The 12,628-nt window shown below is 40.7% G+C and overlaps 1 protein-coding gene across 2 annotated transcripts in view; it reads right to left on the bottom strand.

Moving 5' to 3' along the window:
* Positions 1 to 12,628, bottom strand: part of CDH11 (cadherin 11) — a 153,451-nt gene that overhangs the window by 8,684 nt on the left and 132,139 nt on the right. For both annotated transcript variants that reach the window (XM_084813263.1, XM_084813264.1), the window contains 3 exons: positions 12,483 to 12,619; positions 8,208 to 8,329; positions 5,620 to 5,737 (listed from right to left, as the gene is read on the bottom strand). In XM_084813263.1, coding sequence (XP_084669389.1) covers positions 5,620 to 5,737; positions 8,208 to 8,329; positions 12,483 to 12,619 — 377 coding nt within the window. The remainder of the gene's footprint in view (positions 1 to 5,619; positions 5,738 to 8,207; positions 8,330 to 12,482; positions 12,620 to 12,628) is intronic.

Below are 12,628 nucleotides of genomic sequence, written 5' to 3'. Positions count from 1 at the left end.
TCTTTTAATCTCTCTTTTTTTCTGAAGATGTTTGGTATAGATTATTGTATCTACTACCTGTTGTACCAGAGGGGAAATTTAATTCAGTGGAGCAGGCCAAATGTCCTTGATTGTACAGAAAATGCATCAAAGAGAAAGAGGTCAATAGTCTCAATGGCCTATGCATGCATAGAGGCCTATATAAAAAGTCTTACAGCCTGAACTTGACAATCTTAGCCTGTTTAAATCTAAGGTACATATCACAGAGATCTCTTTCCCTATTGAAAAAATGGTCAACATATTCGTATAACTCAGGATTCTCACAGTGGGCAGATGAACAGCCAGATCTGGTTGGATGCAATTTCCTGTAATGCTTCTCCAGTTTCCAGATGTAGGCCAGGCATGATGCAATAGTGGATTCATAAGAGCAAAGACATTGTTATTGTCTTCACAAAAGTAATCCTATCCTGTAGCTGAGCACTGCATGACCACTGGAATTATTCAGTCACCATGGCTCAGTCCATACCCATTCTTTAAAGAATTGTGTGTGAATTTCCTACAAGAAAGTTTTCAAAAGAAAGCTCCGATAGGTGAAATTTGCACACGTGTATTCAGTACAGCACAGCATCATATAATACTGCTTTGGGGGTCATGTAATGACTGTGGTGTTTATATCGGACCCTCACATAGAAATGAAGAGATATCTGATGTAACCCCCCACCCACCCACCCACCCACCCACACAAACAAAATGTTTTGCCCTTTTCCAGTTGGGGTGTGTGTGTGTATCCAGTCCTGAAGCTATTGAGGGCTGGAGGTGATGATGTGTTCTTGTTCATTCAGTGTTTTTGATCACTGAAAGCTGCAGGATACCTCTGCTACATGGCAGAGAGCCATGCAAGATAGCCCTTTATTTATTGCTACTTCTTCCAATGCTCCTGGTTATACGCTAAGGCTAAAGGAGAACTCACATAAAGTGGCTCATTGGTTTGCCTCTGATCTTCCTGCAGTACTAGTACATTCCCAAAGCCATCATGGGATGAGAATGGATGCCAAATGCATATACAGAGTATGAGGTAAGAAGACGGTTGTCTGTTAACATGGCACAATGTGAGTAAACACTCCAAAGGAAAGCGGTGCAGCACTTTATCACAGCATGAAATTACCCATTATCTCGTCTTTTCTGTAGAAAATGGGCTGAAAAAGCTGGTCACACCATTGACTATTAGCAGGATGTAAAATGTGACTTTTTATTTCAATATGTAATTATTTCTAGAAGATGGGAAGGAGAAATTCTATTAAACGAACATTGTAGGACGATATTCACTTTAAATGTTCTGGCAGGGGCCTAATACACTGGAGTTTTTATTAACCAGTTTCTGCAGTTAATAAAGCCATTTTTCTTTTAAACTAGCAAATTCCCTGAGAGTGTGGTGGCATGATACAAAGATTACTCTGATTTACAAATGGGAGAAAAAGAAAGAAACTTTAAGTTATTTGACTTGCAAATTGGAAGACAGTCTGTCACAGGAAAAAGCTTACTTGCTAGAAGCCTTTTGAATTCCTGCTATTCACTTTGACTCCGCAGCTTAATCTTTTATAAACACATATACACATACACACATACACACACACACACACACAAAATTAAATTAACTATGCTATGGGGTTTCCCCCCTCATGAAAATTACATGAATATATTAAGAAATGTGTCAGGTGGTTGGAGAACTAGTAAAAAAACAAGTCGGGAAAGATAAACCCAATGGATTCAAAATATGTGTGTGTGTGTGTGGGGGGGGGATAAAACCTTCCAAGTGGTGTCTGCTAAAGCAATTCACTTCAATAGATTATCAAATACTTCTATTAGAATTTGTCTTCAATTCAGTGCTGTTGCTTTTCCCAGAAGGGGAGGAAAGGAAGTCATTGACCAAAATCCAGAAAACTAAGATTTGTTTCATGCTGGTTAACTACAGCTTAATTCACATATTACCACATTATTATTATTATTATTATTATTATTTGTATTTATTACATTTATATCCCGCCTCTTCTCCTCCTAAGGAACCCAAGGCAGTGTACACAATCCTCCTCCTCTCCATTTTATCCTCACAACAACCCTGTGAGGTAGGTTGGGCTGAGAGTCTGTGACTCAAAGTCACCCAGTCAGCTTCCATGGCTGAGTGGGGGCTAGAACCCAGATCTCCCGACTCCTAGTCCAACACTCTAGCCACTACACCACACTGGCTCTCTTAATATGATGTTAATTTGTTAACCAAAGAATGGGCTGGCTATTCAGTAAATATCCAAGAAATTAAGTAATTCTTCGGGTGGAGGCCTATCTTTAAAAACAGCAACATCTGATGTGATATTATTAACAATTGTTAACAGCAATGCTAAGTGAAGCAGTTTGACAATGGTACAACCATTCATAACTATATAGCCTCTGTCTCTTTTCCATGCCTCTTTAAGGCTGTAATCCTATGCACATTTACTTAGGAGTCATTCCGGTGAAATCAATGGGGCCTACTTCTGAGTAGACATGTATAGGATTGCACTGTAACTTTTATCTAGCCCCCTTTGTATATTTCTCATGTGATTATCAGGGAGTTAGGCTGTATTCCTGCCTTCTCCCCCAGGGTTGGGCATGCTTCTTGCCAGGCCCCCTACAGATGTTCATGCTTTTGTGTGGTCATCTGCAGGGAAGAAGCCTATTTGCAAGTTGCTTGCATGTGTGCAGAAGACATTGCAAACACTCTCCGGTAATTGTGTGATGCCTCCTTTGTGGGAGTAATTTGTCTTTCATTCAATATTGCCTTCATCAAAGAAAAGAAAAAAAGTCAGTGGACTCAACCAATCTAAGGAACTGGTGCTGCTATTGTATTTGAAGAGGACTATCCCAGCCATCAAGTAAGATTTGTTCAAGACTGTTAAGCTATGTCCCAGTTCATGCATTATCCAAATGATGTCATTGTCATCACAACTATTATCACCTCCACAGGGACCAGCAGATAAAGACACAATGATAGAGCAGATGGTTTGTACCCTTTCTCCATAACATCACTAGCGGGCACATTATCAGAGCAACATGATCCACTACATGTTTCAAAGAAATCATAGAATCATAGAGTTGGAAGGGGCCTACAAGACCACTGAGTTCAAGCCCCTGCTCAATGCAGGAAGTCTGATTCCCAGGCGGTCTCCCATCTAAGTACTAACCAGGACTGACCCTGCTTAGCTTCCAAGTTCAGACAAGATCGGGAGCATCCAGCCCTTTGCTCAAACAAGAAAGGCTAGAGAGATCTCTGCTCTCTCTAATGTCTGCTCTCTCTGCTTCTCACTGGATGCTACCATCGCAAGTGTCACAATAACTATGACTGGTTTTCCTTTAATTTATATGTATACACAATATGTTTAATACAGAGGAGGGGGCACAGTTTATCAGTAACCAACATGCTTAGCGTATTTGTTTGTTTATTTATGTATATTATTTGGACAGACACCCCATAATACAAGTTCTCTGGGTGGCTCACAAAACAAATACAACAATTAAACTACAATATAAAACAATAAAAACTATTAAAAAAACAGGTTTTTTGTTAAAAAAACACACACAAAAACCTAGCAAGTCCAGACCATAAAACACACATTATTTTAGAAGCCTGGGTTAACAAAAAGGACTTCACCTGGTGCCAAAAAGCACTAAATGGATGTATCTGGGAAAGATGTTCCATAACCAGGATGCCACTACCAAAAAGGCCCTCTCCCTGGTGGTTACCCACTTTACTTCATTTAGCTGGCATTCTTTCAGGTAACCTGGTCCCAAACCGCTGGGGATGTTAAAGGTTAAAACCACCATTTTAGATTGGGCCTGAAAACAGACTGGCAGCCAGTGCAGCTGACAAAGAGCAGGTGGAATATGGTCAAATTTCCCAGTCCTTATTAATAATCTTGTAGCTCTATTTTGTACCAGCTTCACTTTCTGAACCATTTTTAAAGGCAGGCCCATGTACTACGGCTGTACTGGCGCAGACTCTCCACTCTTGCTTCGGATGCCACTTTGGATTTTCCAAAGCAGCCCCACTCTGCTTCGGATCAATTTGGACCCCATCCATTTTGACTCGGATCCGGAGCGAGATTCAGACATCCGAATCACTTGTTTTTTACATTTTCTCATTGACTTTCATGAGAAAATACCAACAGCCATAACATTTCCAGTTTTTATGATACATACATGAAATGTGGGGATCTCTCAGCCCCCCTGAAGGGGACTCTTCCTGCCAAATTTCAGACAGTTTGGCCCAATGGGTTTTGTGCTAGGTGCAGGTAAAAATTGATTTTTTCCACAAAAACTCTCAAAGCAAAGAGCTATAACTTTTCACTGTTTCTACAGAAGTGCTTGAAATCTGTCTGTACCTCCTGCATTTCCTTTCCCTCTGACCTAGAATCATAGAATAGGAGGGTTGGAAGGGGCCTATAAGACCACTGAGTTCCACCCTCTGCTCAGTACAGGAATCCAAGTCAGAGGATCCCTGAGAGATGGCTGTCCAGCTTCATCTTAAATGCCGCCAGTGTGGGAGAGCCCACTACCACCCTAGGTAATTGGTTCCATTATCGTATTGCTCTAATTTCACTGTTTACATTACCCATGACCACCATGTGTAACCATTCTCTCTCTCTCTCTCTCTCTCTCTCTCTCTCTCGTTCCACCCCCAATATCTGTACCACAGAAGAGCACTCCATGAAAACTTACACCATAATAAATGTGTTAGTCTTTAAGTTGCCGCAAGACTTTGCTTATATGCATTGATGGTGCTGGGTGGTGGTGGTGGTTGTTGTTGTTGTTGTTATTGTTTAGTCTTTAAGTGCCACAAAATTCTTTTTGCTTATGTGCTTTGATGGTGCTCTATTACGATGATGGTGATGGTGGTGGTGTTGGTGGTGGTATCACATTAAGGCTTTCTTTAGCTTTCCTCCTCTGTCTGGTCCTATGTTACATGCTGGATTTACATTATTCTACTTTGATAATGACTGCTAGCAAAACTGTGCCACGGTGGTCTTCCAGGGTGTAGGCACTAGCATTGTCCACCAACGTTAAAGTAAAATGAAGACTGACTGGAAAGAATTTTGAATGAGGATGGGGCAAAATTTGGCATCATTCAAAGTTTCTATTTTTATCACATGTGCACGTGCGGACGCACACACACACACACACACCATTCTTCCACAACTGTGAGAAGCACGAACAAATCAGAAGACTGCCCACTCTCCATCGTATTTGTTGAATCTAATAGGGCTTAGAGATGACATGCTGGTTGCTGTTTCTGAAATCACGGAGGCAACCAGAGTGAGCTTTAATAGAGAAGTATTGTGCATATTACACCTTTCCCACTAGTCCTTGTAATTGCAACACATCTTTCATATTCATCTTATATTACACCTATTTATCAGGATGAATGCTAGTGATGATACACTAAAGGAATTGCTCTAATCATCACGTGCATTTCATGCACCTGCGCAAAAATTTCAGCCTGAGATAGCCAGAGTCCTAGATAGCCACTCATGGCTAACAAACTTATTGCTGTATGGCATGATATGAGTAATTACTTTGCTTCTGTCCAGTATAGTAAATCTCAGTACAAACCTCGATTGTCTCGGAGGGTAAAATTAGGCTTCTGGGTTATTTCTGGTGGCAAACCGAAGATAAATCTTGGGCCATTGGCTGTATCATCCTTGTCCTCTGCAGTAATTGTAATTAATGGCTGTAAAAGAAAGGCACTTGTAAGCATGCAGAGCATTTTAAAAGTGTTCCCTTTTTTGCAACTTTATGTATGAAGGAAAATTATATCGCCACCAATGGGATATAAGCTCATACATGTTCCCCGGCCCCTCCCAGAACAAAATGAATGTAAGAAGGGCCCTGCTGGATCAGAGCAAAGGGCTAACTACTCTAGCATCCTATTTTGCACAGTGGGCAACTGGATGCCTCAGAGGAAGCCTGTAAGGAGAACATGAGGGCAACACACACACACACACACACCGATTTTGCCCAGCAACTAGTAAATCAGAGGCATTCAGCTTCTGCATCTGCTGGGAGCAGTCAGATAGCCGTCATGACTTGTAGCCATGGCTAGATTTACCTTCCATTAATTTGACGAATCCCCCTTTAGAGCTATCTTAAAGCATCATGCAATGCCACCACACCATAAGGAGGGAGAGCTTGGCACAGTACATGCTTCAAGTGAACCATGTGGATGAATAGCTACTACGTACTGCAACGTTCCTGTCAGGACCGACCAACCCACACCTGTAACTAGGGGATTTATGGATTTGGTTAAAACCATTCCATATGTATTTCATAGACTGCCAAGCATCTTTCGTTCTATTATTCAGTCATTGGTGGAATCAGATCTTTTTTTCCCCTTCAGAAAAATACACCAAAAAAGTATGCCACAATTTACAGAACTTTCACTTGCACAAAACATTTTGCATATTTTTTCTTAGCTCAGTGTACAATCAATAAGCAGAGTGCATTCATAAAACGGATTGCAACACAGCAGAGGCTGAAGAGAGATCAGAGAACTAGGAAACTTTGCTTTAAAAAAAGAAAAGAAAGGTGTCTATATCAGCGTATTTTTCAGCAACTTTCATATTTTTTTATGACTAAATTTGTGTACAATTCCAGACAGTGAAAAAACAAAACAAAAACTGGTCTTCACGTCTGCAGAATCTGCAAGGCTTGGAAGATGCTGTCCCACTACAGAATCTGTGAATCAGTTTCACAGAAATCCAAAGTCATTTTAATACATTTTGGATTTCTCCAACATCTCTACCTGTAACTAGACAAGGCCTCCTCCTCTAAGCAGGACCTCACTCTAAATCCAGCATTTAAGGAGACCAGGAGAAGTTAGTGTTCCATGACCAACACTCCAAAACTAAGGATGAGACAACCAGGTATGCTCAAGCTCACCAAAATTCTCCAAACTCTACTTCGAAGCTCATTTCAGTTCTTTCCTGTTTTCATTTGTGACCTGTTCTTATTTTCATTCAAATAATTATGAACAGGAAAAGGTAATTTATGCATTAATGAATGCTTAAAAATGCATACATTAATGCATACATTATGAAAAAAGCATAAGGATTTGCGGATGGGTTTTTTTTTAAAAAAAAAATTGCAAGATGTTGCAGAAATACGACAGAAGTTTGACCTCAAAAGCTGACAATCTTGGCAAAACTGATATTAACAGATCCATCTATCCCTGCTAGTTTAGACCCAGCTCCCCGCTGGTTCAACAACTTTGCCATGGACCTGCTCCTTGACCTGCTGGATAGATCCTCAAGCTCATCAGTAAGATAGGCAATCCAGAACTCAAAACTGAAGTGTCAGAATGGGACAATGCCATAGATCTGGCTTGTATGGAACAAAAGGATAATGCCCTTATTTTTGAAACAAGTTGCACATTTGTCGTCTAAATGAAACTAAGTTCCAGTCCATTTAAAACAAAACGAAACACACACATGTAGAGGCCCTGCAACTCCATAGGGGAAGAAATGCATGAGCTTGAGCTTCCATGATGATGTCCAGTCCTCCAGAAGCTGGACAACTGCACATATGATTTTGCTCCCTCAAAAAACGGGGGAGGGAATAATATGAGCAAGGCCTGCAGGAGTTCTGCTTTCAGTATGGATGACCCAACATCTTCCTGAGGCAACTGCCTCACTCTGCCTAATGGTAGGGCCAGCCATGATAAAACTCAACTAACAACCACCACCACCACCTACAAATTCAGAAAAAGTTTTAATACCTCACTAAATTTGCATTTCCAAAGAGCTTGGCATCCTAACGCTTTTCAGTGTGGGCAATCTGTGAGCTCCAAGCCTATAATTAGGCTTAATTATAAAATTAAGCCTATAATTAGGCTTAATTATATAATTTTGTGAACCGCCCAGAGAGCTTCGGCTATTGGGTGGTATAGAAATAAATAAATAAATATAATTAAAATATACTACATATTTTACATCCTCACATCCAATAGCAAAATCTATATTAAAATTATTTATTTATTTATTCATTCATTCATTTCATTTCATTTCTATACTGCCCAATAGCTGAAGCTCTCTGGGCGGTTCACAAATGAATTTTCTCTGATAGTCTACACTTAAAAAACACACATAACAACATCCATATTTCTCTCTGCCATTCAGAAATCAGGCCTGTGTGGCAGAAGTTACCTCAATGGTCTGTGTTTTTTCACAAACAGTTATTTCGTAAGGAGTTGGGAATTTTGGAGCATTGTCATTTACATCAAGGACCTTGATCGCAACTGGAACTTTGGCTTCCTGGTGCCGGTTATCTACAGCAGTTATTAAGACAAAGAAACACAACATGGGATAAAAACATAAAGTCAAAGTTAGTTTTATTAACATAAAATATCAATTTTCTACTGTTAATGTCAGGAATAGGAAACCTCTTTGACCCCATCAGCTTCCTCTTGTGTTACTTGGAGACCAATAATTTTGATGCCCAGAATGATGACAACCATGGAAACAGTTCCATTATATATATATTTTAATGGAATCCCAGAATCTTTTCTTTCTTTCTTTCTTTCTTTCTTTCTTTCTTTCTTTCTTTCTTTCTTTCTTTTTCTTGAGACACCTGAGAGACACTGGAGATTTGTACTGATTGGTATAAAAACTGGCCCCGACTCACAGATAATTGTATGCAATTAAGAATTGCATGCAACATAGTCATATCTAGCATCACCACACACCATTCTTGGGCAGCTGTCAAGGGCCCAGCACCCTCACAGATCCCACAACTGACACTTACCCTGCTTCCCCATTCCTTACCACCACCCCAAACCCACCTCAGTGCTGGGTGACCAGGCATCTACCATTTTAATTTCCATTAATGTCCCAGAGTGATACTGCATAGGGGGCATTGTGGGAAATTAAAATGGTGGCTGCTCAGTGCTCAGCAGAGGAACTCTGCCACCACCAGGTAACCCCACCAGGATGCTGAATTGAATAGGCAGAGGCCCATCAGAAGGATTCTGGTCAAGGACCCCCCGAAGCCTGAAGCCAGCTTTGAAATTAGTAACTCAAGAGGGAAAGCCATCTGTGGCTTCTGCAAATTATTCATTCCCATCGGCATCAGGAGATGGATGGGATAATTGAAAGCATATCCATCCATAATAATCTGAAACAGTTTGGATTACATTGGATGATGTGCAATGTGGTCCCTGTGGAATCGCACATACATTTGTATGGGTAGAACAACTTAGCTACATCCTGTGTGTGTACAGAAGGCAGATTTGTATATATCTTCCTTTCCCCCATATTCTGGTGTAGTGGAAATACAGAAGACCAATGTCATTTCAAGGAGTTGTGGTGCGCCATCTCCTTCTCATATTTCCTTCTCATATTTCCCAGTCGTCAGTTATGCTTTTTCCCATGAGTTCCTAGCGTCAACGATCCATTTGAGACTGTACAGCTCCAAGTTGGTAGATACACCTCTGGCAAGATCTCAAGGTTTGGCCATTTATTAGCTGGGATGGGAATTATCTATGCTGGGTTACTGCCAAAAAAATTTGAAGTCATTGGAGTAGAGCTTCAGAATAGACAAGGGGTTAATATGAGCCTAATGGTGTATATGTGTGTCCTGGACCCTCCCAATTCAGAACCTTGATGCAGGCTGATTCAGAATGTGCTGTGTAGCAGGCCTATTTAGGTCCCCATTGCTGGTTCAAAGGGGGTTCCCAGTGACAGAAGGGGCATAAGCTTTTGATCTTGCTTTGTAGCTGCTTGGTGCAATTATTATATTGCGGTGGTCTGCTTTCATCTTCTGCTTTGTTTATTAGCTTTTGCTTAATAAAATATTTCCTTCAACCATTAGTATGTTTATTGTATGCTGAATCCTAAACAGAACCGTTGCCTGTTGGCAACACATCTGGTTATCGCTGAATTTTGCCTAGAGATATATTGCAAGGTAAATCTGCAGGTTCTTGGTTGGGAGAAAGGTTTGACATCCAAAGGAAACAAGGAGCCTTGGTACATAACTCCACAGCAGCTTATTATACAACTGGCAACTAGAAAAGTTCCTCCCTCCACTTGCTATTGTTCTCTGGGGGATAAAGAAGGGATGCAAGCTGGACAAGGTTTGACATCCAAAGGAAACAAGGAGCTTTGGTACATAATTCCACAGCAGCTTGTTATACACCTGGCAACTAGAAAAGTACCTCCCTCCACTTGCTATTCTTCTCTGGGGGATAAAGAAGGGATGCAAGCTGGACAAGGTAGGCCCTTGATCCTTTTGATCAGACTAGTGAAACTTCTCAAGTGGGTGTAAATGTGTAAAGGTCAAAAGTGTTAGACTGAGGGAACCCAGTTTCAGATCTTTGCATAGCCACAAAGTTTACTGGGTGGCCTTATTGCAGCAGCCGTACCTACCACACAGCGTTGTCACCCTGAATGCCTTGGAGGAAGTTCTGATAAAAAAATAAATATAATAATTATAATTATAATAGTACCTGGGGTCCACAGAAAACATGGATGCAGGTTGTTAGTCAAAATGTGCTATGGAGGTCATCTGCCTCTTATCAGCACTGGATGTCCCATTGAGAGACATCAGTGGACAAAGTTAATAGACCTGGGAATAGGTCTGAATTTGGAGGGTCCTAGAAGAAACATCTGAGGAATTTGAAGGAGAGATAAAAAGGAGATCCAATAAGACTAGTGAAATTTCTCCAGGAATTTCTGCACCCCTAGGCTCTGTGTGTGTGTGTGTGTGTGTGTGTGTGTGTGTGTGAAAGATAGAAAGACTAACAACAGAGTATTAAAATATATATATTTTAAGCTAAACCTTTTGTCTTCTGCCCTCATCAGTAGATCAGTACCTGTGCTGTTAACTGGGTATCAGGAGTGGCAGTTTGGAATGCCTGAAGATGAAAGTTCCTTAGAAAAAACAGAGGTAGGACTGGTGTAATGCCTAGGAATTGTCCTCCAGATTAAGGCCATTTGGACTAAGAGTTCTGAGTCCATCAATCCAGAAATTTTCCTTTTTGTCAAGCATATCAGGGTCTTTTGTTCCTTCTATTGTATTACATATATATATATGCACGCAGGTTTGCACACATGAACAGCTTTTCCATTAGGGGTGTGGATCTGCTTCAGACAAATCGTGAATACCAAAGTGAAACCAGTTGATTCGGATGTCCTCCAAAGCTGTCCCTCAAGCTTCATGTTGGTTTTGGAGTTCTTTAGGGTCTTGGCACATCACTGCTTTCATTGGCTCACACAGCAGGAAGGCTGTGCCACTAAAAACAGGGATGTGGCCCCAAGGGGTTTTGCTGGAGAGTTGGATTTCCCCACCAGCAACAGTTTTTAGAGGTGCATCCATTATCCCCACACACACACTCCATGCAAATTAATCAAGACAGCAGTTTCTCTAGACCCATTTGACAGTTGCCCCAGTAAATGACTTCACAACAGTCCCTGCTTATGCTGACAGTGACAATTGCCATACAGTAATTCAATGGGAATGATCCACAGCTTCAGAAAAACAAAACAAAACAGCCCCTAACCAAAGCACTGAAATGGGTGGGTTCTAATTAGGCTGACCATATGTACCGTTTTAAACAGGACAGTACCATTTTTTTCATATTTCCCGACCGTCCCGTCATTTCAATATAAATGTCAATTTTGTCCCGTTTTTAATTTTTTGTAAAAAAACTGAATGCTCTATGCCAATCAATGCGTGCAGTAAAACTACTAGCATGATGAAAGAGGAAGGTCCATTTACTTTATCCAGTCAGGGCCAGGCTTCTTGAGCTAGTGACGATCAGACACTGCCCTCTTGCTTGTCTGCAGTGGCGGGGAATTAAGGAGGCAGTTGCTAAGCCCCATTCAGCGTATGGGAGCCAGGAGGGTGAGTCTTACTGTTATTTCTACCATCGTTCTGTTATTTTCTGTTATGAATGGTATGTGGTCAAAGGAGAAATCTAGATCAAGTGTTGAGACAATGAGGGCTATGTTAGCTGTAAAACAAAATTGTGTCATGGAGTGTGAGAAGTTTTATGATAAAGTGTTTAAAGACCGAAATTTCCTGCATAAGATTACTTCATCGGAGAAATATTCATGGTATGATCATCGTGAAATACAGTCCCCCTCTACGGCTACCTAAATTTTTGTATGAGTCACTGAAGAATAATTGTTAGCTCAATATGTTCATGTAATAAAACTTTTGTTATCATCTTACTTTTTCATGAATATGGAATATTACATAACCCTGTCCCATTTTTGTCATCCCAATATCCTGTTCCAAGGAAATATGGCCAGCCTAGTTCTAATGTGATTTTCCAATGATGCATAGATCAGAGTGAATCTGTTGGATCAGAGTGTGTTCCAATTTACACCTTTCACAGGACTAATATTTTGCTCAAATTGGGAAGTACAGCTTAGTAGCAGTGGTGGTAGTAGTAGTAGTATAATTTTCCATTATATACTTACGGACTTCAGATGCTAACACTGAGATATTATGCCAGGCCATTTCTTCCCTATCCAGTTTTTTTGTGGTCACAATTGAACCATCTTCTGGGCTGATGCTAAAATATCTGTCGAGGTCAGTGTGACGATCAATTGAATATCTAAAAGGG

This window comes from Heloderma suspectum, chromosome 8 (assembly GCF_057233095.1).
Source record: "Heloderma suspectum isolate Gila_16-S chromosome 8, 16-S_ref, whole genome shotgun sequence".
NCBI lineage: Eukaryota > Metazoa > Chordata > Lepidosauria > Squamata > Helodermatidae > Heloderma > Heloderma suspectum.
The sequence above is the reverse complement of the archived record's forward strand: the minus strand, read 5'-3'. Positions and strand labels throughout refer to the sequence as shown.